Source organism: Betta splendens, chromosome 6 (genome assembly GCF_900634795.4).
Source record: "Betta splendens chromosome 6, fBetSpl5.4, whole genome shotgun sequence".
Taxonomy (NCBI): Eukaryota; Metazoa; Chordata; class Actinopteri; order Anabantiformes; family Osphronemidae; genus Betta; species Betta splendens.
Genome location: NC_040886.2, coordinates 16,644,091 through 16,669,646, shown reverse-complemented (window position 1 = coordinate 16,669,646; position 25,556 = coordinate 16,644,091). Strand labels below are relative to the sequence as shown.

The 25,556-nt window shown below is 42.0% G+C and overlaps 2 protein-coding genes across 2 annotated transcripts; both read right to left on the bottom strand.

The window, feature by feature from the left end:
• Window positions 1-582: 582 nt before the first annotated feature.
• ptpn9a (protein tyrosine phosphatase non-receptor type 9a) lies at window positions 583-15,714 on the bottom strand. Its single transcript, XM_029153986.3, has 13 exons — window positions 15,144-15,714; window positions 10,615-10,758; window positions 7,624-7,713; window positions 6,159-6,283; window positions 5,893-5,998; window positions 5,473-5,583; window positions 4,857-5,173; window positions 4,622-4,709; window positions 4,358-4,427; window positions 3,713-3,791; window positions 3,464-3,614; window positions 2,830-3,037; window positions 583-2,699 (listed from the first exon to the last, which is right to left on the bottom strand). The coding sequence occupies exons 1-13, from the start codon at window positions 15,174-15,176 to the stop codon at window positions 2,509-2,511; spliced, it is 1,713 nt and encodes a 570-aa protein (XP_029009819.1). The 5' UTR covers window positions 15,177-15,714; the 3' UTR covers window positions 583-2,508.
• A 4,182-nt stretch (window positions 15,715-19,896) lies between these two features.
• Window positions 19,897-25,101, bottom strand: snupn (snurportin 1). Its single transcript, XM_029153597.3, has 9 exons — window positions 24,977-25,101; window positions 23,986-24,150; window positions 23,508-23,691; window positions 23,197-23,301; window positions 21,912-22,008; window positions 21,688-21,785; window positions 21,457-21,534; window positions 20,981-21,061; window positions 19,897-20,823 (listed from the first exon to the last, which is right to left on the bottom strand). Exons 2-9 carry the CDS (start codon window positions 24,141-24,143, stop codon window positions 20,503-20,505), a joined length of 1,122 nt encoding a protein of 373 aa, XP_029009430.1. The 5' UTR covers window positions 24,144-24,150; window positions 24,977-25,101; the 3' UTR covers window positions 19,897-20,502.
• Window positions 25,102-25,556: the final 455 nt, after the last annotated feature.

Here is a 25,556-nt window from a genome sequence, read left to right as displayed (position 1 = left end):
ACTGGAGGACCCCTACCCGCCTATGAGCCCGTTAGAAGTGTGCTCCACTGAACCGGACGGGCATAAAAGAAGAGGAATATGCAAACGCTCGCTTACTACTTTAATGCTGCAGTTTACAGAGTGCTAATTGACGCCGAGGACGTCACACCAAACCCAAAATAAGTATTGTTGAGAAAGACGTGTCCCCGCTGCTGCAGGCAGCAGTGTCTGAGCGCACAGGGAGTACGTATCATTTTGTGGGTTTTCATATTTCAGCTGCTGCTGATTTTGGTGCGGTGGTAACTACCACAGGTCTCGCTGGAGTAAATTTATTGTGCGCGTCGTGTGTATGCAGCCGTTAAGGAACAGTGATGGTTTGGTCCTTCAGTCGTCAGTCAGCTGGAATGACAGCTAATCATTACCAAGCTTTTAAAGGAGGTGAATTCGGTTTAGGGAGCACGGAAGAGGGTTTAAATACAGGTTGGTACTTGGATTCTACAGCAGGAAAGAAGAAAAGGAAAAGACTGACCCGAGTCACTGTCTATGGGTTTTACATAACATACGGCAATTTGCCACAGCCAAAAAAACAACCCACACAAAAGGTACACATTGACCGTTTGTATTTATTACAGTATAGCTTGATTCAATAATCATACAAATGATAAAGTAATAGGTTATAACAGAACAAATATAAAATTAATGTAGATAACTGTATATCCTGGGTAATCATATGAAAAGAGTTGCTGAATACAATAGAAAAATAAAACGGCACGTTTTGAATCCATTATTGAAAGGAAACAATTCTCAAATCAGAGTGCATGAAGATGGCAGACTTAAAAAATGCTTCACTACAAGCAAATTCAATATGAATTCTGTAGTAAAGGATGCATTTTTCACCTGGCAACAATATAATGCAACATATAACACAAACACTCCGCATTTGTACGTGTACTCTAATCTTGACAAGATACTGGGACCAGATGAAAGTGTTGATCACAACCACAGCCTAGACAACTTAAAAGCAACAATAATGAAAACTTACTTCATTTCTGACCCAAGTGCCCAAGAAGGACTTTACAGGGTGTAGGCACAGATTTGTGCATGCATAATCAGCTCACCCACCAATCATTTCTGGTTTCCTTGTAAAATCCTCTTGTTTTATTTTTTCAATAAAGCTCTATTTAGACATGTACATTTAGCCCAACAGTCATATTTAGGTATTACTAGTTATCCCTGCATGAAATGTGGACTACTACTATTACATTTTGTCATCTCATCCTATCGCCACAATGACTAATCTCAGCACACTGGGAATAGTTAAAAAGTGCTACGACATGATGTGTCAAAACGAAAAGAGGAAATATTGCACTACTCATGAGGTCTTAACCGATGGTTTACACAGATGCACGCTCTAGTTCTGGACAGGTGTGTAGGTGGGCTCAGCCATACATTCCCACAAGCACAGTGGCACTGCTATTGAGCAAAGGCAGCCGGAGACACTGGTCAGTGGAGACATCAAAGCGTCTGGGTTTAGTGGACCTGGAACAGATCTTTAGAAAAACTAAAATTCATATGTACAATTTTTTAAGAGAAATCTAATGGTGACAGGTGAGAATGTGCTTTACTGCTCCTTACTGCCTTTCAGTGACACCTAGTGAGGCAGAGGAGAACATACAACCTCAGTGGAATATTCTATTCAGTGGAATTCTGCACTGCAACGGGTTGGGTGGGTTCACCTTGTGTTTAGCACGACAGCCTGGGACAAAGCAAAGCTAGCTCGTACCGTCCATATACCATGTACTAAAGATACTATATACTGGACAGGAAGTGCTATACCTGCGCTGTTATTGTTGTCTGACAGTGGAGATTAGACTTCCTGTGTATAATAAATCAGTGTATGAAGCTGTGCAGTGGCCAAAACGTTTGAATTTTGCTTGGTGCTGATCTCATTCCTCGAACCAAGTTATTATTCATGGCTGAAAATAAATGTGGAATTAATTCGCCTCCAAAAGCATGAATTTCCACAGAAGTCATTAGGGTGAAGCAACATGGTGATAATGGCCACATTGTGAAAGCTTCAGTCCAGCTAGAACTGATGAAGCTTGGGTGGATATTGTAATAATTCTGTAATGAATTGCTCTTTTCATGTCCATGTTTTTGCCCTTTAAAATAAATAAACAAAAGGTTAATGAACTTGACCTCAATGTACCTGACCGCTCACACAACAAAGCTGCAAAGCAATGGAGCAGGTTGTCCACTCCACCACAGATTTGCCGAGATATGTCCAGCAGAAAAGAAAACATCACATTGTTGGCAGCTACAGTATCAACAGCAGCCTTATCACCGGCTCATGTTACTGTCTGCCAAAGAAGAAAGGCCTAGTTTCACAAGACTAAACTGTGAGGAAGTTACTTTCCTGGATTCACTAATTGGTCACACAACACGGCTCGGAGTTAACAGATCAGGTGTCAACCTCTCAGGGCTCACGGATCGGCGCCAGAGCTCGTGGCTGGAGCTCGTGGCTGGAGCTCACTGATTGGACGGGAGCAGGCCCTGTCTTTGGGCGTGCTCCAGAATGGCGTTGTAGCAGAAGTAGTATTGGTCTGGGGTTTGAATGCTGAAAGCCCTCTGTGTTCTCATGCGCCGCACCGTCTGGCACACATTCAGTGAGCCCACGTCCTGTACCTGGGACAGGCAGATGTCCAGGGCGCAGAAGGTCCCTGCCAACAATACATTGTAGTTAGTCGTAACGCTCAAACACAGTTACCACGATCTTAAGAGAAACGAGACGAGCTGAAGCTTTTCTGGTTGAGGTCTGATCTCCAGACAGGCACAGTGTGAAGACCTCACCTGTTCTCCCAATCCCTGCGCTGCAATGGACCACCATTGGGGGTCCCAGCGGGTGGCCTGTCCACTGAAGACCCAGAGCCTTCACCATTTTCCTCTGCTGTCTCTTCACAGCTCCCAGGAAGTCGATGAGAGTCACGGCTGAGGTGGGAACACCGTAGTCAGGCCAACTGAGGTACTGGAAATGACTCACTTGTCTCTGTTCACACGTCTGGATGCATAAGGAAATAGATTTAGAAAGGGCAGCGTTACATTTTAGGAAATGTGTATTCTTTGAGGCTAAGGTGAAAGAATTCAAGCTCTGAATATGAAGCTGGAGCACACGGCCGAGTGGCTTAGCTTGGAAACAGCCTGCCTGGCTCTGTGCTCAGCACTTGACACACTGCATTGTTAATTTAATTCATATGTAGACAGGAAACTAAGAATGACGAGAAGGCCTAGTTTCAGTGGGAGACCATCTGGACTTGCTTATACTGCTTTGATCTGACCTCAAAGACAGGAAATGGAATTTTGCAGTACTAATTTGAAATCCAGGAACATTCTGCTGACAGTATTTGTGATTTGCATCTTTCAGTTCCAATCATTTCAACGATGGCCTTGTCTGCCTAAAGACTCACTCAGCGGTTGATGGTTGTACCTCAGTGTTGTGCAGTTCCAGTGTGGTGTGGTTGTAGTGGGTGTGGTGGTCCAGCCGTTGGTTGACCACCGCCAAGTGGCCGTAGACCTCCTGTCCCCCCTCCTCAAGAGGCCAATACTGCCCACACTTCCTCCGACTGCCCTCGTCGGTCCTACAGCACAGAGGCAGTTTTTGGAAAGTTGTATCTTCACTAATGCTAACCGGCTATTGTTTTTAGCATACCCTGTTTAAGAACAGAACTCAACTTACCTGGTTGTCATGACAATGACGAGGACATTTTGCTCCCAAACCATTCTCCAGAAATCACCGTACGTCCTTTCCAGTGGTCCTACAGTGAAACAGAACGGAAACATTTAAATCACTCTAGAAATGACTGAGTGCTCAAAAGCAATGGAGCATTTCTGATGGCAAGAAAAATAATCTACACATACTAAACCTTAACAAAATAACGTTTACCGTTCTTCCTAAACGTCTCCATATCTGCCAACATCCTGCCAATTTGGCCCGATTGTCCAACTCACTGGTGTTTAATATTTTTAATTTTACTCTGTCTTCTGATATGAAATAATCACCAAAAAATTCTGAAGGGTGAATTTACAAATAGAAAAATGAGCCCTAATACAAATAACAACTAATGCCACGCTGACCCAGTTATTTTCTGTTCTTTATAACTGGGCCAGATAATAACTTGTTGTCCAGGATAATAACAAATTAAATACAGCCAAATAAACTGATTAGCAGATCAAGATTCAATAATAAGGTGTGGTAAGTATGCTGCTCAAATCATGAATGAAATGTTTATGTTCCATTCACAAACATTTTTATACAGCTTGCAATAAACTCTTAATGTTCATGAAGTGCAATACAGCACACCAGAAACAGGACGTATCGTACCTTGAGTACCAATATAAGCATTCTTCTGTTTGTAGCCGTCCATGAAGCTTGCGTTGATGTAATCTGATCTCTGTGGAGACAGCAGAGCTTTGGCATATGGAAGGATCTGACAACACTGTACTGCTCAGTTATCTGCACGTTTCCAGGCTTTGCACACATCCTCAAAATATGCAGCTGAGTGACAGTGATAACCCTGAGCCGACTGCTTCTAACCTGTAGAGATGACACCTGTAATAAAGAGGAGTTGTGAAAAACCGCACCAACCTCGTTCCTTCTGGGTTTCAAACGAACTCTCGTCTGATCAAGGCACAACACGTCTCCATAGCGGTTCTTCTCCTGATTGTAGGCTGCTCTGTGGACAAATAACACAGTCCGTTGAATCAGTTGAGACATACATATTTTACACAACCTTTTTAATGCATGTGATAAACAAGGAGCCTGAAACCAGATCTGTGAAATAAGTCCAGATCCAGTACATAAATGTCAACCCTAAACTCACTGTGCACAGTGGAAGGTTCCTGGTGGCAGTTCCCTGCGTAGCTCCTCGTACTCCTGATGGATGCCCGAGCGCTGCAGCCTGCCCAGATGTACCAGCAGCTCCTGTGGACGCATAGACTCCGGCCCAGGTACATGAATGGAGGAATCCTCCAGGGGAATGGCCACCAGCTCATCCACTGGGTCCGCTCTACCGTTCTGGCCTGCCAGGAGCTGTTGGTTCCAGCTGTAAGCATCCAGGGGCAACAAGCCGCCCAGATGCTGAGGGAGACAGTCCCTGGGAAGGTGTTGGCGCAGCTCCGCCATTTTTACCATCTGAACCTGGAGTTGATAATTTGAGAGGGTGATTATCACAATATAAAATGAGGATAATGATAACCTTAAATTCTTCTTTCATTTACTTTACTTGCATAAATAGTCCTCAAACATGTCCCAGAGATGAATTAGCATCTCCAAATCTTAAATCACATCAATTAGACTCACTGAATAACCCTCTGATTTAATGCATAATATACCTTAATACATCTTATGTTGAAAATTTCATGAATATAATTGTTGTGGTGCAAAAGGACTGATGTGTAGAATCAAACTATAGAAACTGAAGGATTTTTTCCATTTACCCTCTCCCTCAGTTTTTCCTTGAGAAGCAGACTGAGGAGATTGTAGGGCACTCGAAACCAAACTGGGGCCCCAACAATCAACACCTTCTTCAGTCTGGCAGGGAACGCCCCCTGGTGGAGGGAGACAGCACGGCTTATTAGAGATACATTTAACAGATTCTGACTCTATTCTTTTAAAGGCTTTGGCAAATAATCAACATGGTGCATTTTCTAAAGTTCTTGATGGTCTTTCAGTTCATAATTTCCTAATGACAAGCATAATTCAGAGACAATTAAATCCTATATAATTTTATTTTCTCTATTCATAACCCTGCTTATAGATATTATATAAATTCAGGACATGGGGGCTCCATGTGTGTCATTATAACACCTCCAGATGATAAACCACTACATCTCTAGCAGTAGGACAGTATTTCTAACCTTGAGCAAGTTGAGGATCTTCTTACTCAGGTCCAGCTCAAAGTTTGTGTAGTTGGATCCTGCCATGTCATAGATGAACACCAAGCCATTCCTCTGGGTCTCAAAGCTGCAAGGGGTAAGAGACATATAGAGAAGATATATGGTGTTTTAACACAAACGGTGGATGGCATACAGTAGTTGCCCCACAAAATATTTATTACTGTACTTATTTTAAACTTATTACGTTTCTCAAATCCAGGCTATCGGCGTGAAACTACAGCACTCACCTTTCTACAGCCCGATCCAGGAGGTAGAAGAGCGCTTGAAGCACCACGTGGTTGCCCGTTTTGTTGGGGTGGTGAAGCTTGGCCGTGTACAGAGCGATGGAGGCCCCAGAGGGATCCCGTGCACTCTGAAGATATACAATACCAGGCTTACGCACACTGACAGTGCTGTGTGACAGGTTCAATAGAATCTCAGGTCCGTTTCCTGCACTAACTTATATAATATGTGTCTGTGCTGTGTCATTTATAGGAGCTGTACATCGGTGACGGGACAGCCTGGAAACTATGTGGAAACGAAGGATGAAAAATGACCACAGGGGGGCACTTAGGTTCGTATACTAGTCGCTGGAACACTGCCAAAAGTGACTGTCAACAATTCAGTGGGAGGAATAGTTTGTCAATAATATCAATGCACGTCTTTACCCTGAAGGGGTAGACCGTACTTTTCATGTCAAGGCGGCTCATATCATGACAACCAAAGGCTTCATTTTGAATGAAGTCACCAACCAAAGATGTGGCTGGAACTGACTGTTGTAAGCTAATAATACTGTGTTCCTGGGCACGGGGGCTAAAAATACCTCAGACAGGATATGAAGCCCTCTGCTGAGCCTGGAGAACTCAGACGTCAGACAAGAGGATGTGCAGCATCAATGCCACTGTGGCACGTCAATAGGGAAGGAAGCAGGGAAACACGAGACCATGAGTGTGTGCAGATGTGTGTGTGTGTGAGAGAGAGAGAGAGAGAGAGAGAGTTGGAGAAGGGACATGTCTTTGTGATTTGGCTGAGAAGAGATTAAACTTATCTGGCAAAGAAAGACTGCTTGGCTTAAAGTGAAGTCCATCATAATTAAGTATTAAGGGTCCTCGGTGATAGCTACTGAAAGCGTCAGAGAAGGTAACCTCCAGACGATGGAAAAACACCCAAAGTAAGACAGATTGTGTATGTGCAGCACAGGAAACATTGTTGTTGCCTTTGTCGCGGCTGACTAATTCTATTCCGTGTTTAATAGAATTAAGGCGTGCTTAAGTTCCCCAGATATGGCAGATGAAATGAGCACGGTAATATCATCGTCAAAACAACAACAACAAAGAGTGCGATAAGCTACATTTGAATGTGTGGGTGTAAAATGAAACCGTAAAAGATAGGGCTGCTGTCATTTCATACCCAACCCATCAAAAGCAAAAACAATGCTTGTCTCAGCACTGGCTTTCCCACACTGACTGTGGCACTGAGCGCGTTGGTTCCTCCAGAACAAAATGCCACAAGTGTGTTTTTCACATTTTTTAGAAATCCCGTTTTAGCAAGATAAAGATAAAAGCACAGACAGTGCTTGTTAGTGAAAGTGTAACAAGGATGTTACAGGGGTTCACCTGTATAATTAGTTCATTGTTCTGAGATATGACAATAGGCAGGAGTTTTCCATTTAACTTCTGCCAAATGTGGAGGACATATAAAGAACAGACTCACCAACACAGTAAACTTTCCACTGAGCAGCTCTGAGCGAAGAGGTTCCTCCTGAGGCTGAAGTCTGACGATTCCTTCTTTAAGACGTGTTTCCTGAGAAAGAAAAAAACCACAACAGGTGAAGTCAGGCCATGGAGTTACTGTAAGAGGCTGTTAAACGGAGGTGGATTCCTCTCTACGAACAATAGAGAATTACATGCCTTATTTTCCTAAGAAGAGGATCTTTGTCTGTAAGTTGTTTGTCTGTTCCATTACTTTTTTCCCTTGTGGGTGTGTGGGAGTTACTTGAACTTGCAGTGCAGAAATCCCAAGCAAAATCTAAGTGTCATTTTCATTCACAGGTTTATTTAGTGATTGTCACTTTTCATATGCAGACCAGTGATTAAGCTGCGATCACACCCTATAAAAACAGAATGATACACTCATAACCTCTCTTACACTGGATTTTCATTTGAACAATAACATATAATAAAAGGTCGCTTCATTTATTGGTTTCACACTCATCCCTTGTTTGTCTAATATTATTCTAGCCAATTGTGAATGTTGTATTTTTCCAGTCATGTCTTCCAAAACCATAACACAACAGTTATGCAGGAAGTCATATGTCACGTCAGCTGTACCTCACTCTAATAGCAGCATACAACACAGGAACAAACAAACTATTTAACAAACTAAACTGTGACTATGGGATTAAGAGAAGATAGATTGTAGTGTAAAACGTTTTCAAAGTATAATTTACCACCAAGGAGAATAATTCAGTTTTTGCTACTCAATGCATAGATGATGTTTTCTATTTCACTGCAGTAGATGTTGGCAGGTACTGACACGAGCACATAGTGCCATTCATGCAAAAACAAACATGAAGTTAAAAGATGCTAAAATACCCAGAGTAAACGAGTATTGATTATAGCACCTTGAAATAATAACATGTGAACATCCTTAGCTTCCTGTTAAATTGTTTATGAGCCTAAACATTAATTTCTGCCACTAAGAATCAGCTTTTTTAAACATACAACCAGCTCTGTTGGGTTCCAAGAAACGTCTGACTGAAACTACCCGCAGGGCCGTTACATTAGACGGGACAATAAAAATATTTTAGGCCAAGTATTACACTATCAACCACCTTTGTTTGAGTGCCAACTTGGCCGGTTTATGGAACAACCCCCAAACAAATAAGCAATGGAAAATTTCTCCCTCGAGTTGTTCTGACAAATTACTTGTCCCAGGCTCTGTACTGGTGCTGACGCAGCATTAAACCCAGTTTAATGATCTGTGCCATGTCTGGAGAAACTAAACCTGTAGTCAAAGTCGCATAATAGGCATTCAGGAATGAGTTGATAAAGGCAAACTGTTTACTGGTGACATAAGAAGTAAATTTAATAAAACCCTGTTGAAGCTGTTCAGGTCATTAGATGTGTGGGAATCATCCATTTGCTGTGGTGGACAAACTGGAGGAGATCTGAGCACATTAATCACATTTTGCATGTCAGGTTTGCTCGGAATGAACTTTAGAGCATTATAGACCATTTAGGGACAGAACTAGATATTATCTTTGAAGCTGATGGCGGTTATTACGTGGGTTGGGAGGCAATGTTTTAATTATGTTTGAATGTAGAGGTTATTTCCAGATTATATGGTAAATGAGACCTGCAGCCTGGCACTGGCGGTTTCAGGGCAGTGGCTGATTATCATTTTCCGACATGATCATCATAATATCATCCACTGCTATATCGGTGATGGGTAGTCAAGAGTCACATTTCTCTGCTACATTAGATTAGGTTCTGCTTCATTTGTTTATGCACAGTGAGTTCTCGAAAACTCTACAGCAGATACAGACAGGGACAAACTCCAGGGCTCGGCCCATTTGGTCGCAGACTTTGGCTTGTGTCACCCTAGAGTTCCCCCAGGGATGCGGCAAAGAACATAAAAAATAAACAGGAAACAAAAAGGAGAAGAGCATCAATGCTCATTGAAAATGCATTCAGTAGCTTTTGTTCTTCTGTAAATGTTTCAAAAACCCAACAAATACAGAAACAGCTTGCTGTGCAGAGAAGCTTAATTGTAACCGTCTACGCTAACATATGTCCCATTTTTATCACCGTGTTTTAACTTGTGGGCCAACACGCCCTTTCCTGTGAAACTTTGGTAACGTCCCTTATTTATGCAAACCTCAGAACCTCAGCCATACCAACCAGTAAACTTTACCATCGAGAACACTGCACCTATTTTGTGATCAACTCCAAACTCGCAGCTGAACAGCTTGTACACCGTTTCCTAAAATATCCCTTTAATGTTTCACTGTGAGGTTGTGTGCGAGTGCATTTGGCCTTAGGGCCTGAGGTTTTGGGTGTTTAGACAATCTCTTGCTTGACTAAGGCTTCTGAAGAAATGTGTTCAATAAAAACACCATGTGTAATTGTGCTGTTGGTTGTAATGATGCTCCAAATTTTGTTTACCACCCTACCTCAGGATCTACCTGCAGCTCTGCTGTGTGGTTAATACATGCTGCGTAGGTTTAAAATGAAATGACTGGTCAAATAGACAAGAATAATACAGATGTTTTAGTGGAAAGCCTGACTGATTTACTGTATAATTAGCAATAAAAGGTTAGAAACAAGACAGACTCTTCCAGTGTGGGTGTGAATTATTTCGATAAGACTAAGACTGAAACAGTTATGACATACACGAATATTTTTCTGAATAGAAATTTCTCAAATGGGTAAACATCCTTTTAATGTAAATAGTTGTATCTGAAATAGATGAAGCAAGCAGCATCACTGTACATGACCTAGAGCACCGCACTAAAGCACCAACCACCTCTCTTTACCGTTGGAAGGAGTCGCCAAACACTGCTCAACATAATTGTCACCCATATTTTCAAAATACAGAGTATTTTGGGTGACAATTACTGACATACTCGAGTCCCTTCTAATATTGTGTACACATAAATAGATGGAGTCCTGTTCCCCTGTGGTCTTGTCCACCATTCCTTACCCTGTAACTGTGGAACAGCTCGATGGCTCGAAGGACGTCAAACTTGCGAGCCATGAGGAACTTGACAGCCAAGTCTCTGGACAGAGGAGACACTCCATGCTGACTGGTCCACTTGTTGATTTCCTCCAGAAACTGCCTGGTAGCCTGAAACGGACACAGATCACAGGTCACAAACTCACAATCAACAGGTCACACAAGACGGAAATGAAACTAGGTTTTAAACGTGATACAAGATCAAGGGGAAGCGCTACCCCTCGTTTCCCAGAATATTTGACACAAGTCGGTGGCTTGGAAAGACATTTACCATATGGCGTACTGTTTTATAGTGGAAGCCCGACTTACTGTGAGTGCACATAGACAGGGAGGTACAAAATGAAGAGTGTGAACTGTAATTTGTGCAGTCAGCCAGTTTTGCTAGTTCATCTCGTGTTAACCACAGCTATTTTGGGGCAACAATTTGCCACTTACACAAAAAAATCTAGTTTGTGGTTGATCTAAAAAGAACAAGTAAAGCTACAGCGTTTACTAAAAACCATAGTGTGAATAATGTTCACAGCCTTTATAAAATGCCTTAAAACTGCCCTATTAACAAATATAATATATTGAGGTTTAAGAGTACTGGTTAGTTTTACTATTCATAAGTATCAAGGGCTGATATATGAACCAGTATCAAAGGAGTTGTTGGCTGGCAAGTTGTTGATGGTGATGGTATGTCATTAGCTGTAGGATTTAAAAGCATTTTGCTTGGTTTGTTGTAGGAACCTTCTTCAATTGGAGGAATGATTAAGTGGCAAAGCCCTGTGAGGGTAAAGCGTCGACGTTGACCATGCTCCAGGTTCGAGATGGTGATTAGCTTCTTGTGAAATGTAGCTGCAGAGAACCCCAGAAAAGGGGCAAGGACGCCAAGCCGTAAAACCTGATACCGAGACCCATATAATGATGGCTCGCTTTGACTGACGTGACATTCCTTACACTAACACATAACTCATCTAACGTGTTCAGTTTGGCATTATGCCTCAGACACATTTAGAATTTATTCACCATCCTATCGCTTCAGACTTTCATTTAGAGAGAAGTCTTTCAGGAGCTCCCTGACCTCCTCCCCGCTCTCGTTCCCCCTCCACCACCCTCAGCACCCACAGAGTTAACAAGTCAGCACCCAGTGAATTGTCTAAAGGCGACAGAGGCGGCAATGAAAGCTCACACTTCAAACACAGGGTTCCGCTTCTCTGGTCAGGCAGAGGAGCGGTAAAGCATGCATAGGAGACAGGAAGTCAAGTTGTGGGAGTGGACGGCTCTTCAGGAATACAAATCAGTGATCATCGCTGACAAGCACCGAGCCCGAAGACAGGACGCCACTGTCTCTCCCCAGGAAAGCCTCTGCTTTCAGACACAGAAGGGCCTGCAGCTTCTGCTCTGTGCAGATGCTTTAACATGCAAGGGATGAGGGATGACTGCACCTGACAGAGCTGCAGTTGGTTCACACCCGAATCTGGGGAAAAAATGGAAAGCAGGAGCATTCTGAACACTTCACTAAATCTCTTTTAAACAGATTCAGCAAACTCGGGTTGGGCAATGGCACTTACAAAAATATGTATTTCCGGACCTCTCATTTTATGACTCTGAAATATTTATAGACAAAGCAAATGAAACATGACTCTTGTAATGTTTAACAAAGTAGCTTCACCACTAGGCTGTTCATTTTAAAATATATTAGACCATCTTTTATTCTTTTATCAGTTCACAAGTCCTATCTAATGTGGGCAATCAGCTCTTTGTTGCTTCACTGTGAAGTGTTAATCCTTCAGTGGAGGCCAAAGACAACTTCCTGTCAGATTGCTGTCAGGTACACTCGGGTTTCCAAGCCTCAATAGTCTGACAGCTGCTCTCTCTCTCTCTTAGCCTTTTAAGGAGAGCTTGCCAGCTCCAGGCAGTGACCCTCTGTTCCTGGAGAAGCCGGTCTTGTTTGGTTTTTCTGCACTAGGGGCCATATCCGCCGGAAAGGAATTTGAGGATGAACCAGTTTGTTTTCATGATCGCACACCGGACTGAAGTGGAAGGAGGAGGAGTGACTTCTTCTATTCCTGTAGGATGCATAAATATTTGCTTGCTCCAGTTCTGATATCACAGGAGATAGTTTCCTCCAACTTCTTTATTATTAAATGTGCAACATTTAATTCTGGCTTATCTTATCTGACAGGAATATTAATTGACTTGTACTCTTTCTGTACTCTATGTCTTTAGTTTGATATGTTAAGCAAGAGATTTAAAGCAGTTTAAGAACCTAACTTGTAGGACACTGTTGTGATAGGAGCTACTGAATTGAATGAAGTGGTTCTTTGTTAAATTGCCCAAAAACCAAAGTCTACAAAGAAGGTGGAAGATTATTCCAAGAAAAACTCACTGGTAAGAGAAGGCTGTGTTCAAAATCACACTATTGTTCACTCATATTACGGCCTAAATACTTTCAGAACATGCACTAGACTGAGAAAATGCCACTTCAGACACTAATAGATCACCAGTGTAGTGCTAAAAATGCTGTACATCTGGAATTTTCACACTTTCAGTTTCATTATTTTTTCCAAAGCAACTTCTTTAAAAGCAGTTTGTCCAACCAAAAGTCTGCAAACCTAATACATTTAATTTGCTCTTATATAAGACACAGACAGGCCATAAATCCTAAGGTATATCTGACACTTTTGCATGAAAGCAGCCTAAGGGAACAGCTACACATCAATAACACTATTGTAGATAATATTTTAGATAAAGTTCAGGTCTAACAAAAAAAGGTAATGCAATTTAATTTAATGGTGTTATGAACGGCTGCACCTCATTGAGACTATCTGGGTTTATGGTTATATACTGTCCGTCCTACTTGCACACCTAAACTGGATCTTTTCTAGTGCATTACAAGAAATGGTCTCAGAACTGACACACTTCCTGTTACATTCACATTCCAGCCAGGAGGAGTCATATTGAAGGGGGTGACTGTATTAAACTCTAAACTGAAAGAAATCCCTCTGAACACTAAGGTAATGCGTAAGGTAAGTGACCCCAGCATCATGTTCATATCTAGCCCTGCAGACTGGGCTGATACAGTTTCTTTTATTTTATTACCATTTATAATTTCTGAATTCCATGTTTGGGGGATGGACTACCTGCCCTTGACATTGTCAAAATTGTTCAAAATCTATTTAAATCCAGATGTCTGCTAATCTAGTTACAGGTACAAGCTGCTTCACTTTACCTAAGCAAGTCCCATTTGGCACTAGTCAATACCAAAACAGGAAGTCAATAGCGCCACCATCTCTCTGTTCCCTACCTTCTCCCACTCCACTGCTTCCTGGGAGTAGATACAGCACAAATCACACACAAACACACACACTGTTCTAAAGCACATGAGTATATCCCCCCCCCCCCGAATAGTGGAAATGCTTTTAACAGCTGCCTTTAGAATAAAGTTCCACTACACCCATGTACCCCCTGAGAGACACCCTGACACACACGCACTACACCCCACCCCACTGCTCACACAGGAAATGGAGTGGCCAGATAAGGCTTTCTGCTGGTCAGGTGATGAGGGCAATCAGTGAGGAGAGCAGGCATGAAATCTGCCCCACAGAAGAAGGCGGCTTACAAATGGAGTAATGTAAACGTCATTATTGACCCACAATAAATGTTCTGGAGAGTGTATGTTCATTTTATTTCCTCTGGATTTACTTTTTGGTGTTGTGGATCCACTACAGATTACACAAACCAAGATTAATCCCATCCACTACAATGGCATAATCCTGCATATGTAACATAATCCTTCAATATTATTTTAAAGTCATTATCAATTGGACCCTCAGTGATGGTGTTAAGTGTTAAAAGCACAACATGTTCATCAATATGCATCTTAAATTTAAGGTGATTTTAACCAAATTCGGGTCAGTCAGTCCCAACATTAAGACTTATTTATATAAATCTTTTATTGGAGCCTGCACCAACTGTTATCACATGTATTCCACAGCCTTCACGCTGTTGTGCGATGCCTAGATGTTACGGTCGACCCAGTTTTCACCCCCACAGTTCGAGCTGTGGAGCTGTAAAGCCGTAGCCACGTTTCCACCGCACGCAGTTCTCAATCACACAAACGTGGACGGAGCCCGGCTGATATCACGACGCGTGCCCACGAAGGAACAACTCCACGACGCGGAATGAATCATTTCACATCTGTGGAGGCTGGTAAAGGCCAGCTCGGCCTGTTTCGCAACACTTCTGCTGAGCCGCTGGAGAGGAACCGGCGGTGATGCAACGGCAGCAATAATGCGCCAGAAATCGATACAATGTTTCCGCTCAGCCTTTAGGACAGTTTCGCAACAAACCCGCCGTCGCGCGCCGCCGCCGCCGCCGCCGGTGGCCGCGTCGGGCACAGGCAGAGCACGGGGCCGAGCACGGGGCCGAGCGGAGCCCAGGTACCGAGGCCAGCAGCCACGGGCGAACGAACGCGGGCAGGAATTCGTGTAAACACAACTATGAAGGCCTACCTGTTCCTCCTCCGCCGATAAAGTGGCCGCCATGGTCCCAGCGGGTTCTCCGATCACCTTTTGCCGAGACGCGTCCTTTTCATAAAGTGGAGGATGATGAGGTCTCCGAGAGCCTGTCCCTCGCGTGAAAGTGGGTTTAGGGGTTGTCCCTCTGGTTCAAAGTTAACGGCATGTGTAACGCTGCAGCGAGATCCGGGCAATCCTCTCCGTTTACACTGTTGGACTGCGAAACGCGGAGGCTAATTAGCCCGAATCTGCCATCCGAACTAGAGGTGAAGCCGCTAATGTGTCGGGTTTCGCCGAGAAAACGGAGAAGGGGGGAAAAAGAGGGCAACAGACGAGGCTTTGCTTCGACTCTGCGCTAGCGGGGCTCCCACCACGGTCTGCCGCTCGGCCACCAGCCTAGCACGGATCAGGGGCTGCAGCTGCCCGCCGACTCCTCCATTCCACGAACTACAAGCGTTTAGCCCCGGACGTCGCCTTTATGTTGAGCGAGGAACGCGCACACTCGCAGCCCAGAACAGAGAGAGAGAGAGAGAGAGAGAGCTCGGACGCTACTCTGACTGCATGTCGCTCTATCCCCTGGTGGTGAAGTCCAGAAAATAACAAAAGCTCACTGACCCCCGCCTTCATTCATAAAAATAGGAAACCAGACAGGAAAACGATAGTTTTCAACGTCTGCTGTTGGCCTGAACGAAGACCCCAACACAGGCTACGACCAGATAAATAAAATGACAGTTATATTAGTAAATGGTGTTTACCTTACTTACCTACTTAAAGTTTGACTTCCATGTTTGACCTTGGAAGACATATTTATTTTGTTGAGCGAGCTAACCGCTAACTGCTAACTAGATAAGAAGATCACACTCCCACGTCAAGCTAAATTGAATTTGGCTAATCTAGTTTATTTTACACAAAATGCATAGATAATCTGGCTCAGTCAAAACAAAGTATTATTTATTATTATTATTTTTAAGTATATCTAGACCACCTTATTATTCAAATAAATGTGTACTAGTATCTTATAACAACTTGACTACGTGCCGGACGGTGTCTCGGTTCAAATCGTTGCCAGGCAACCAGCAGCGCGAGCTAGCGCTGCTAGCTAACAACGCTTGTGTTTTTTCTTGTCTTTAAACTTTTTAACAACTTTTTTAGGAGCGAGGCGAATATAATCTAGTTAGTTAACCCCTTTACAGGATATAATATACATAAAAGCCCTTGTAAAACTACAGGATTCATTTTTAAGCTTCGCTTGTTTTAATCCATAAATAAATGACTGAATGAGCCCATAGAGTCCAAAAAGCCCCAGAGACAGAGTTGCTGCACAAAGTGAGTATTATGTCTTGGTTGAACATCACAATGCTCCACTAAAAGATGCTACATGCCAATATAAATCATATTTAAAAACTGAAATAACCAAAACAAGGAACTGCAGCTTCAGTTTTTATTTTAGGACAAGCATTTACATGCAGGAAACCACTTTGAATGCTAATTGCGGAACATTACGCCCTCAAGTTTTCAAATTCTTTGCATATATGAAGATAATTAAAAAAAACACATCCTATGTATTTGAATGTGCAGTACATTGCATTCATACATGTATTAGTCATACAGTCTACAGTACAATAGGACTCATCTGTGCCCTAATGCATCAAATGAAGTGAGAGGAAATAACTAAGAATAGGAGCAGGCCCTCCCGTAATATGTTTGCAAGAATAGCAATTTAATTAGTGAAGCTCTCCCAGGCTACTTCATAACACAGAACACTTTACAGGAATCGCATGACATCACAGGAAGCAAAAAATACCAGTCAGTGGGATAAAGGCACTGTAACATGACCCGCAGACAGACCGTACATCTCCTTAGGAAATACCACAGGCTGCTGATAGATCTCAGCAGGGCTGTTATAGCTTCACTGCATTTCCTTTATGTGTTTTTAAAGAGACTGTAAAAGAAATATCATGTGATATAGAACAGGAATGTGTGAGCTGAGCCTCTGGAAACACATGTAATGTTAGATAGACATTGATCGGCCACATCTACACAGCCTGGTGGTTTGACTTGTGTTGTGGGCAGGGTTCAGGTCTGTGGCTATGCAGCCTCATGCAGCCAGATGAAAGGCAGATCCCGGACCCCCCGCTTCACAGACCCCTGTCCACCACGGCTTTAAATCCACCAGGCGCTAACTGTAGGTTGACCTGTTTATACCTGTAGATGAACAAGAAGACCTGTAGGCTGTTTATATCTCAGACTGTTTTTCTAAGGAAAGGCTGGAAAAATTCACAGACAGTTTTGTTTTTCCCACAAAAATACAATGTCTCACAATAGGTGAACTGTAAATAGTGAGGCGTGAGAAAATCTGGCTTGAAAGCAAAAGGGAAAAGGGAGTGGACAACAATAGACTTCCTATAAAGCAAGTTGACATCATGCAATTTTGGGAAATGTGATTGGTAAACCCGGAGCCCTTGCAACGTCATGTCAAACCAAAACAGTGCAGGATTTTACTAGAGGAAGACCCCCTCTGACCTAATGTTCAGACAAGTAATAACTGGAAAGGCACACTGAGCCTGTCAGCATCATCCTTTCCTCCATTTTACTGGCATCATGCAGCTGTAAATACGCTTCTGACGCCAGAGCCTGATATTTACAAAAATGTAAATATGTCTGTTAAAATACAGATTCATGAATGTGGATACTTAATATAGCAAGCATCTCACTTTTTGCATATTAGGTTTTTATAAATGAGTACCAGGAACTAAAACTAACCTGAGGTTAAACAGAGTTTCAGGAAAAGCTCAAATGAGCCTCCCTCATGAGAATTCTTGTGACAGACGGTTTTCATAGAGGTCAGACTGTACATGTTAATGTGTGAGAACGTTCTGAAAAGTGTAACTGTGAAGTGGCAGGTGCTCAGTTCCTGGAAAGTGATCGGTGTTGCTGACTAATACCTGAATTCTTGCAGTAACCACATGCCTGACTCGACGCTCTGGTAGACTAAGGCTTCTCGGTTTAGCCATGTATAAGAAAAACATTTGCCTGTAGTTAATGAGCTGCATTTGTCTAGCACTTTCTTTCTGAATACTGCGCATCTGGAAGCATCATATTACATTTTTTTTCCTAGAAGTACAATGCAGGATGCATTCTACAACCATTGAAAAATGATGGTCAAGTTGTGCTTTTATGGTGTATCAATCTTTGGAAACTTCACAACTGCAAACCCTGTTTTATCACAAACCACATCAGTGTTAGATACACTTCTCTATAAAAAAGTCTCTACTAAAAGACATCGGTCCAAAATGCAGATAAGCACTAGAATCACCGGAAGCTGAAGCTCCTAATCTGCTATCTTTTATTGTTGTAGTCAGGCTCTCATGCTTTCCAAGAATTATAGCGATATGAGGTGTTGTCATTGTGGTGTGCTGAGTTTCCATCAGCTGTCTAGTCCACCTTGCTCTTCTTCCCAGAACGAGTTAAACCATCTCCACAGCAGAGTTTGATGTTTTCACCTGTTAATGTTCTGTGTAGGCGGTGAGAGCAATAGTGATTTTAATTTTTTCCAGTGTATAAAAAAAATGAACACAGGAACACGAGGCACAACCTATCTGATATTGAAATACAACTGTAGCCTTTGTGTAACAGATTTTTGAATATCTGGTTTGTTTACTGGAAAGAAGCGCATGCGCTATAATTATAGGGGTCAAGCACAAAGGCCTGTACTGTTAGTTACTGTATCATAAAACTGTGTCATTTCATCTTATCTGTGACTGGGATGACAAGTATATAAAAAAGGTTTTAGTCCAAAGCCAAGCTAGCGGTTCTTTGTGGCCGTATTTTAAAACTGTGACATTTGAGCTAAATGCTAATGTCAACATGTGCAGTTTAGGAAGTATTTATAGGAAGTATTTGTTCGTGGGGTCTGTACTGAACATTAACCATTCGCATCTTTAGCAATGGAGATGGTATATTTGAGTTGTGTCACTCAAACCAGCATTGATAAATATATATTTAAATATTTTAAAGACTTAAATAAATATAATTATGCTGAATCTGTATTAATGCATTTTATCCCGAGTTAGATACTGCATAGCATCTCATACCACCAAGCCCTGGTAACCTGAGGCACCGGTGTAGTGTGCATTCTCAGAGGATGTCTTTTCCTGTTGACAGTTTCCGCCACACTCTTCACAGTTACGCAAATGGCACACTGAGCTCATTGCAGAGGGAAAGAGATGCTCATGAATTCTGCTGATGAGAGCTGGTATCAGCAGTATGAGTCATGTCTTAGTATATACTGGAACATCAGCTACTTGCAGCTATGTTGACAGTGCATATACAATCAGGTGTAATGTGTGCGCAGAGGACTTTTTAAGTTTCCGTAAGCATTCATACATGTAGCTTAAATTTTAGATTGATCTAAAGCAAAGATTTTGTATCATAAACCTAACTCTAGTACTTTTTCAAACTATTCCTGGAGGCAGACAGTTTCACTTCATTCCAAGAGTCTAAATGCTTTTCACACCATTTTTTTCATCAGATTGAGGTAAATGTGGCTTTAAGTCTGGGTTTTGCTTTGGACATGCATGTATGACAATGAACTGATACATAAGGTGAAGGGCTGCTCCAGCCTCAGACTGCATGCACTGTAAAGCAGGTGTTCTTTGACGATCTTTATGTATTTAGCCCACTCTCACTAGATCTGGACAAGCACCACCGTGCTTCGCTGCAAATGACGGTCATCCTTAAACAAAAGGGTTGTCCAATAAAAAAAAATCTTTTATTTAGAAACAGACACTTAAAAACTTGTCAAGGATTTTAGATTTAACATTAACTTGTAAAAGTCCATTCCAATCAGTCAGCAAAGCCTTAGGCAAAACTCTGCATGCTTCCTAAATTCAACCATTCCTCCAACTAAAGCGCTGATTAAAAAAATGCTTTTTCCACAGAGCAGGAATCATTAAAAAGTGACATTTGACTGTGCTGAACTCTGCAGGCTCTTTTCCTCACAAGACAACGTTTATCTTTGTTTTTGATTACAAGCATTCGACTACTGATGTTACAGAAGCGATCTGCATTGCAATCGTTCTCAAGACAACGGGTTAGTTTTAAGGTCTGCTGCTGAAAGAAGACCAGATGAAAATGTCACATTGGAGTTTCTGCCAAAGTAAAAACACATACACAGCATAGCTCTACTAATCTGCACTCAGAGGGTGCCCTGAGCACTGCCGGATTAGAATTAGCCATGCTTTGCAATTGGTTAGAACAGCAGAAGCATTCAGCAGACATTCTATAGAGCCATATGAGGGCTGGCATCCCCTAGAAATGGAGTTAGCAATGTGCATCTTGTTGGGTCTCTCACTCAGATTTCCATGTGTGCTTCCCTTATTGGCTTATGATTCAAGCAGTTCACAGAGTCCCCACTGTCCTGACTCGGAGTGGACAGGTACTCTAACTCATAGCCTCCGCTGCTGTTAGCAGGGCGGACTTCACTAGATGTTTTTTTGTGTTCCAGGATTTGCTGGAGCTGGTGGCTGGCATATTCAGGTTTGATTGTAAGGGGTCCTAGGGGAACCTCTATGCCCAGGATGTCAGTGACCATGTACGGACGAAGCCAGCCCACTAGAGGGGTGCTGCCGGGGGTGTAGTGGGTCTGCCGGTGGTAGAACAGGAGACCGTCCACCTGCAATTAGAAATGGAATATTAACATGGTTAAAATCAAACCAAAATGGTTCAGACATTTAGCAAAAACTGTACATTGGAGCATTTCCTGCAGTTATGTGAGTTAACGTCTAAGTGTACAACAGCTGAGTAGGGTGTCTGCAGAAATCTCTTCTTACGTTGAAGCTGTACTCGGCTGCCAGGGCTTTCTGAATCGATTCCGTCGTGCAGTCTGTGCTTTGGAGGCTCACGAACCGGAACTGTTAGATCAAATAAAACCAGAGCAACATGTTAATTCTAAACACAAATTGTCTTGTCAAATGTTTCCAAGTAAGTGTACCTCACCAGGACTAAGCCTGATTTAGCTCCTACTAGATTGGCCCACAAAAACAGTAACAATTAAAAGGGTCAATCAGACTTTGTCAGAGCACCAGAAGCCTAAAGATTTGTGTGTAATAATCATAATCACTTTAGTGCACAATTATGCCCCATGATGGCAGTGGATGTCCACCTTTGATTTCCCTTGTCTCACTTTGCGCTAAGGAAGTTCAGGAAGTAATTTATCTCATATGAGTAAATAATGCAAAAAACAAAATGCAACTACTAAATACAGAAGATGAGGTGGAGAGGCTGTATTACTAGTGTTGGTACTTACCGGGTTGCGTTTGGCGATCTCCGATAGGCCATCTGTTTCTTGGACTTTGGACTGAAGCCAGTAGAAACGAAACTCGGTCTGTTGATGATAAAACAAGCACTGTAAACAGAACACTCCAGAACCAATGAGATGGGCAACATGGCAAAGAAGCACATCTGTGCCCCAGACTGTGCTACTTATACAATTAGACAAGCATTCCTGAATTGCTGGAGGATTAGAAGCCAGTCTTACCGGGCAGTCGTAGACCGGGTGGCCTCTCCAGCACATGACGTCCAGTATGTAGTATGTTCTATCCACTTCACTGTAAATGCAGTCCAGGATCGTATAGTCTGAGTTGGCAGTTTACAAAAATACATGTTTTAGGACAAGTATATTGAAAATTTGTTACACCTCTCATGTTGGTAAAACAGCCACGGCAGTAGTGCAGTGGGCGTCAGACACAACAGGCCTCCTACCCTTTCCCACGGCGGAGTTGTGTTTGTTCCCACCAGGTAACAGCGAGGGGAAACGGTTCACACAGTAGCCGCTTTTAGTGTATGCTGCAGTAGAACCCTTCAGAAAAGAAAGTTTAAAAGTGAGACAATACATTACCACAATACAGAATAAGAATAGAAAGAAGAAAGAATAGAAAGAATATTGGGTAAGTGCATCCCTTCTCCTGGCTTCATGGACTGGCAAACAAAGGTTAATAAAGGAGCAATCTGTTTTCACTCAAGTGTTCAATTAGTTATTGAACACGCCATCAATGTGTTTATATGTAGGAAATGCTCTTAAATATGAAATTGACAGAGTCATTCAAAACAGTCCTCATAAAAATAATAAAACATAAAATGGAATCAGAGATCATCTTGGTGCGGGTGGTCTCAGCATTCATCCAAATCCTGGCAGAGTTTGTGACGCAAAATCTCCACTGCAGAAGGATTAATGACTAAGTGTGTCATACAAGCATTTGAGAAATCAATGCAAAGGTTTACAAGTAGATGAAACTTGCCATTCGTTTTTTCCTCAAGCTTTACAATACAGTTTCTCTTTTTCAAAGAATCTCCGGTTCCTGTTGTATGTAGAGCAATGGGTTGTGGTTTTTCACAGATTTATCATCAGTGAGGTCAAGGTCTGAAATAATGTCACCAATGTGAGTAGCGACACAGTCATAATGATATTGGAGATTAGGTTGCATCATAGACTGCGTAGAATCACCGACACTAGTAAAACTGAGATGGGAAACTGTGGTCTGGGGCCATTATTGCAGGACACTTGTGTTATGAGTTGTCTGCACGTTGATCAGCATTTTCAAGCCTATTTATTACTCAGAAACCACATGAGCGGCACATTGCAAAGTAAGAAGAGGGACTGATTTTATAGGTCACAATTACCCAAAAACATGTTGCAAAAAAGTAAAGTACAAAAAAACAATGTTTCAACTTTAAATTCACCCATTTCTCAAGAATTTATCAAAGGAAAGATCACTTCTTGTTTATGCCCCACATACTAGTCAGATAGAAGACAGATAGAAATCATATAGGTCACAGAACATTTGACTAAATATCTAGAGGTTAGAATGGTAAAATATTGCAAATAAAGTTTTGTGCCTTGATTATCTGTATGTCTAGCACTTGTATAAAACTTATTTTTCAATTTACACAACATTTTTACCAAAGCATTATATTATTGTAGTAATGAATAATAAAGTTTTATATGCACAACATGTGATACTATAGAAGTACTCAGACAAAGTCCTACCTTAGAGGCAACAACGAGGGATCTTTTCCCCATTGGACAGACCACCATAAGCCAATCAGTGTCCAGTTCTGATGGAACATCCACCAGCCATTCTGACAGCATGAGCTGAAGATGAGGAGGCGCTTTTGTTAACACACTGCATTTCATTTTCATCAGCATTTGTTTTACAGCCTAAGTGTGCTAATGTAAAGACTTCTTACAAATTGGAGTCAGAACAAGTTTAAAATTATCAAATCGAATGCGCCCTCTATTGGAGACAATTAAAACTATAAAGAATAATATATCTGGGTCAGAGCACACCAGATTCTGACCTGATTTGCATAATGTTTTGGGAGCTTTCTTCTATCAACCTCCATTCCCTCTTCTTCTGCAGTGCCATCTTGCGCCCGTTCCCCCTGCTCTTGCTTCTCCATGTCGTCCTCCCCATCGCTGTCTGCTCCTGTCCAGTCCCCATCAGCCAGTCGCCGTGCATGGTTGATGTAGTTTAGCCGTTTGCTGTGATTGGCGATAGAGACATAAGCTTTAGAGGTTTACTCTGAATGTTTTAATGATAAAGGGATTTAATTTACTTGCACACAGAGGTTATCTGCCTTTTAGAAAATTAAAATGTGCAGTGAAAGGCCAGTGTGCTGAAGTGTCAGTGCGCTGCAAACTTTAACTCCCTCAATTCGACAAGACATCATTTTGTGATTTTTGTGTTACAACTACAATACTATGGCAATCAGGTGTATTACACTGCATCTGTATAAGAATATGTTCCCAAACATTATTGCCTTCTGAGACATTTACCTTTTTTGCAAGTCAAGAAAGCGCCGCCGTCGCTCACTCTGCTCCAGCACGCTGTACTTGCTCTTATACTGAGCCAGCCGAGGGTGGGGGGCAGCTGTACTGTTGGGCTCCTTGGACACAGCAAAGCTGGCTGAGAGGGCTTGGGTCAGGGCATCCATGGGGACTCTGCAAAACAATACAAGCCAATCGTTACATAAGATTATAAGCCTTTAGTTCCCATAGTCCTGAAACCACCCCTTCCTGAGGCTAAAAAGGTTCTCGTATTGTATATACACTCACATCTAGGATTTTTCCCACTATTGTTTAACAACTTGCAATAGGATCAATAAATGTCTGTACTAGCACTGTTATATTGAATTGTCTGTATTAAAAGTGGCAGAAAGTCTTAATTCTAAATGCCTGCTGCAAGGGCTGCACTTACTCGTACTCACTTAAGACTAAACATTTCGCATATGTCTGTAATTAGTCCAACTCAGCATAAGATTAAATGCTTTTTAACATTATCTGTACCTGTGTGCACATCAAACATGAAGGAGGTGATTTGTACTTTTAGTTTATGTAATACTGCTTTACATTAAAAAAGTCAGCGAATCATAAAAGTCTATAAATAGAAGTACTTCTGTCATTTTACTGATACAAAATTATATTAAGAGCTAAAGAGAAAAGCAGCCACGAACCACTTCTTCCTAAATAAACATGCAGTAACATGACGTGAACACGGACCCTTTGTGAATATACAGTTTACTGCAGAGCTGCTGTATTAGACAGCTGTACTTTCAGCTAAAGTTTGAGCGTTGCTAAAGGCCGCTAACTTCAGCCCCAACAGTTAACTAGCATCATGCTAGTCCTGATAGCGTGACTACAGTGGGCCAAGTAGTCGGCAGCAACATTAATTCACTAACCACAAGTTGCAGCTTTAATTTATTTAAATTCTAGGGTCAAATTAAAGCCTGAGCAGATTGTTCGGTCAGTCAGTACTGGATAAGTTTACCTTGGACATCTGCAGAGACAGAGGTAGAGGTAGAGGTAGAGGCCGGTGCTGGTGCTGCTGCTGCTGCTGCTACAACGTCACGACGTCGACGACGACTTTTAGTCGGCCAACCAACAGCGTGAAAACGTTACCCGGAGTTTCTTTGTTTTGATGCGCAATTTTGAAATTTTACATCATTATTGTTAAAAAAACAAACGATTACTTCTTACTAAATAATATGTACCAAAACAAATGCGTTTATTAAGACCGTCACCACAGCCTTTCAAATTGTATTTTTATATATGGTCTTTTATTAATCGTTGTGGATCAACACCAGAAACCTCTCCCGGAGTTTCCTAGAACTACAGCTGTAGAGTGTAGAGTCCAGCATGTGTACGCAATGTGCACTTATAAGAATAGACATTATATCATACGTGGATGGATAATAATAATTAATTATAAATTAGTCGTCTTGAATAACTTGGCAGCCTTTTTCTATTGTCAAATATATTGTGTACTTTGCACTACATGGCAAGAAGAACATTTACTTTAAAATATAATGGAGAAAAAGTTAAAGTATCATAAACTATAAATACTCAAG

Coding starts and splice junctions, on each gene's coding strand:
- snupn (XM_029153597.3), bottom strand. CDS start 24,143: ATGGATGCCCTGACCCAAGCCCTCTCAGCCAGCTTTGCTGTGTCCAAG. Junction 21,786..21,911: donor CAACTCCGCCGTGGGAAAGG/GTAGGAGGCCTG, acceptor CTGCCAACTCAG/ACTATACGATCCTGGACTGC. Junction 21,062..21,456: donor AGATCGCCAAACGCAACCCG/GTAAGTACCAAC, acceptor TTGATCTAACAG/TTCCGGTTCGTGAGCCTCCA.
- ptpn9a (XM_029153986.3), bottom strand. CDS start 15,176: ATGGCGGCCACTTTATCGGCGGAGGAGGAACAG. Junction 5,999..6,158: donor CTGGATCGGGCTGTAGAAAG/GTGAGTGCTGTA, acceptor TACCCCTTGCAG/CTTTGAGACCCAGAGGAATG. Junction 2,700..2,829: donor CGCAGGGATTGGGAGAACAG/GTGAGGTCTTCA, acceptor TATTGTTGGCAG/GGACCTTCTGCGCCCTGGAC.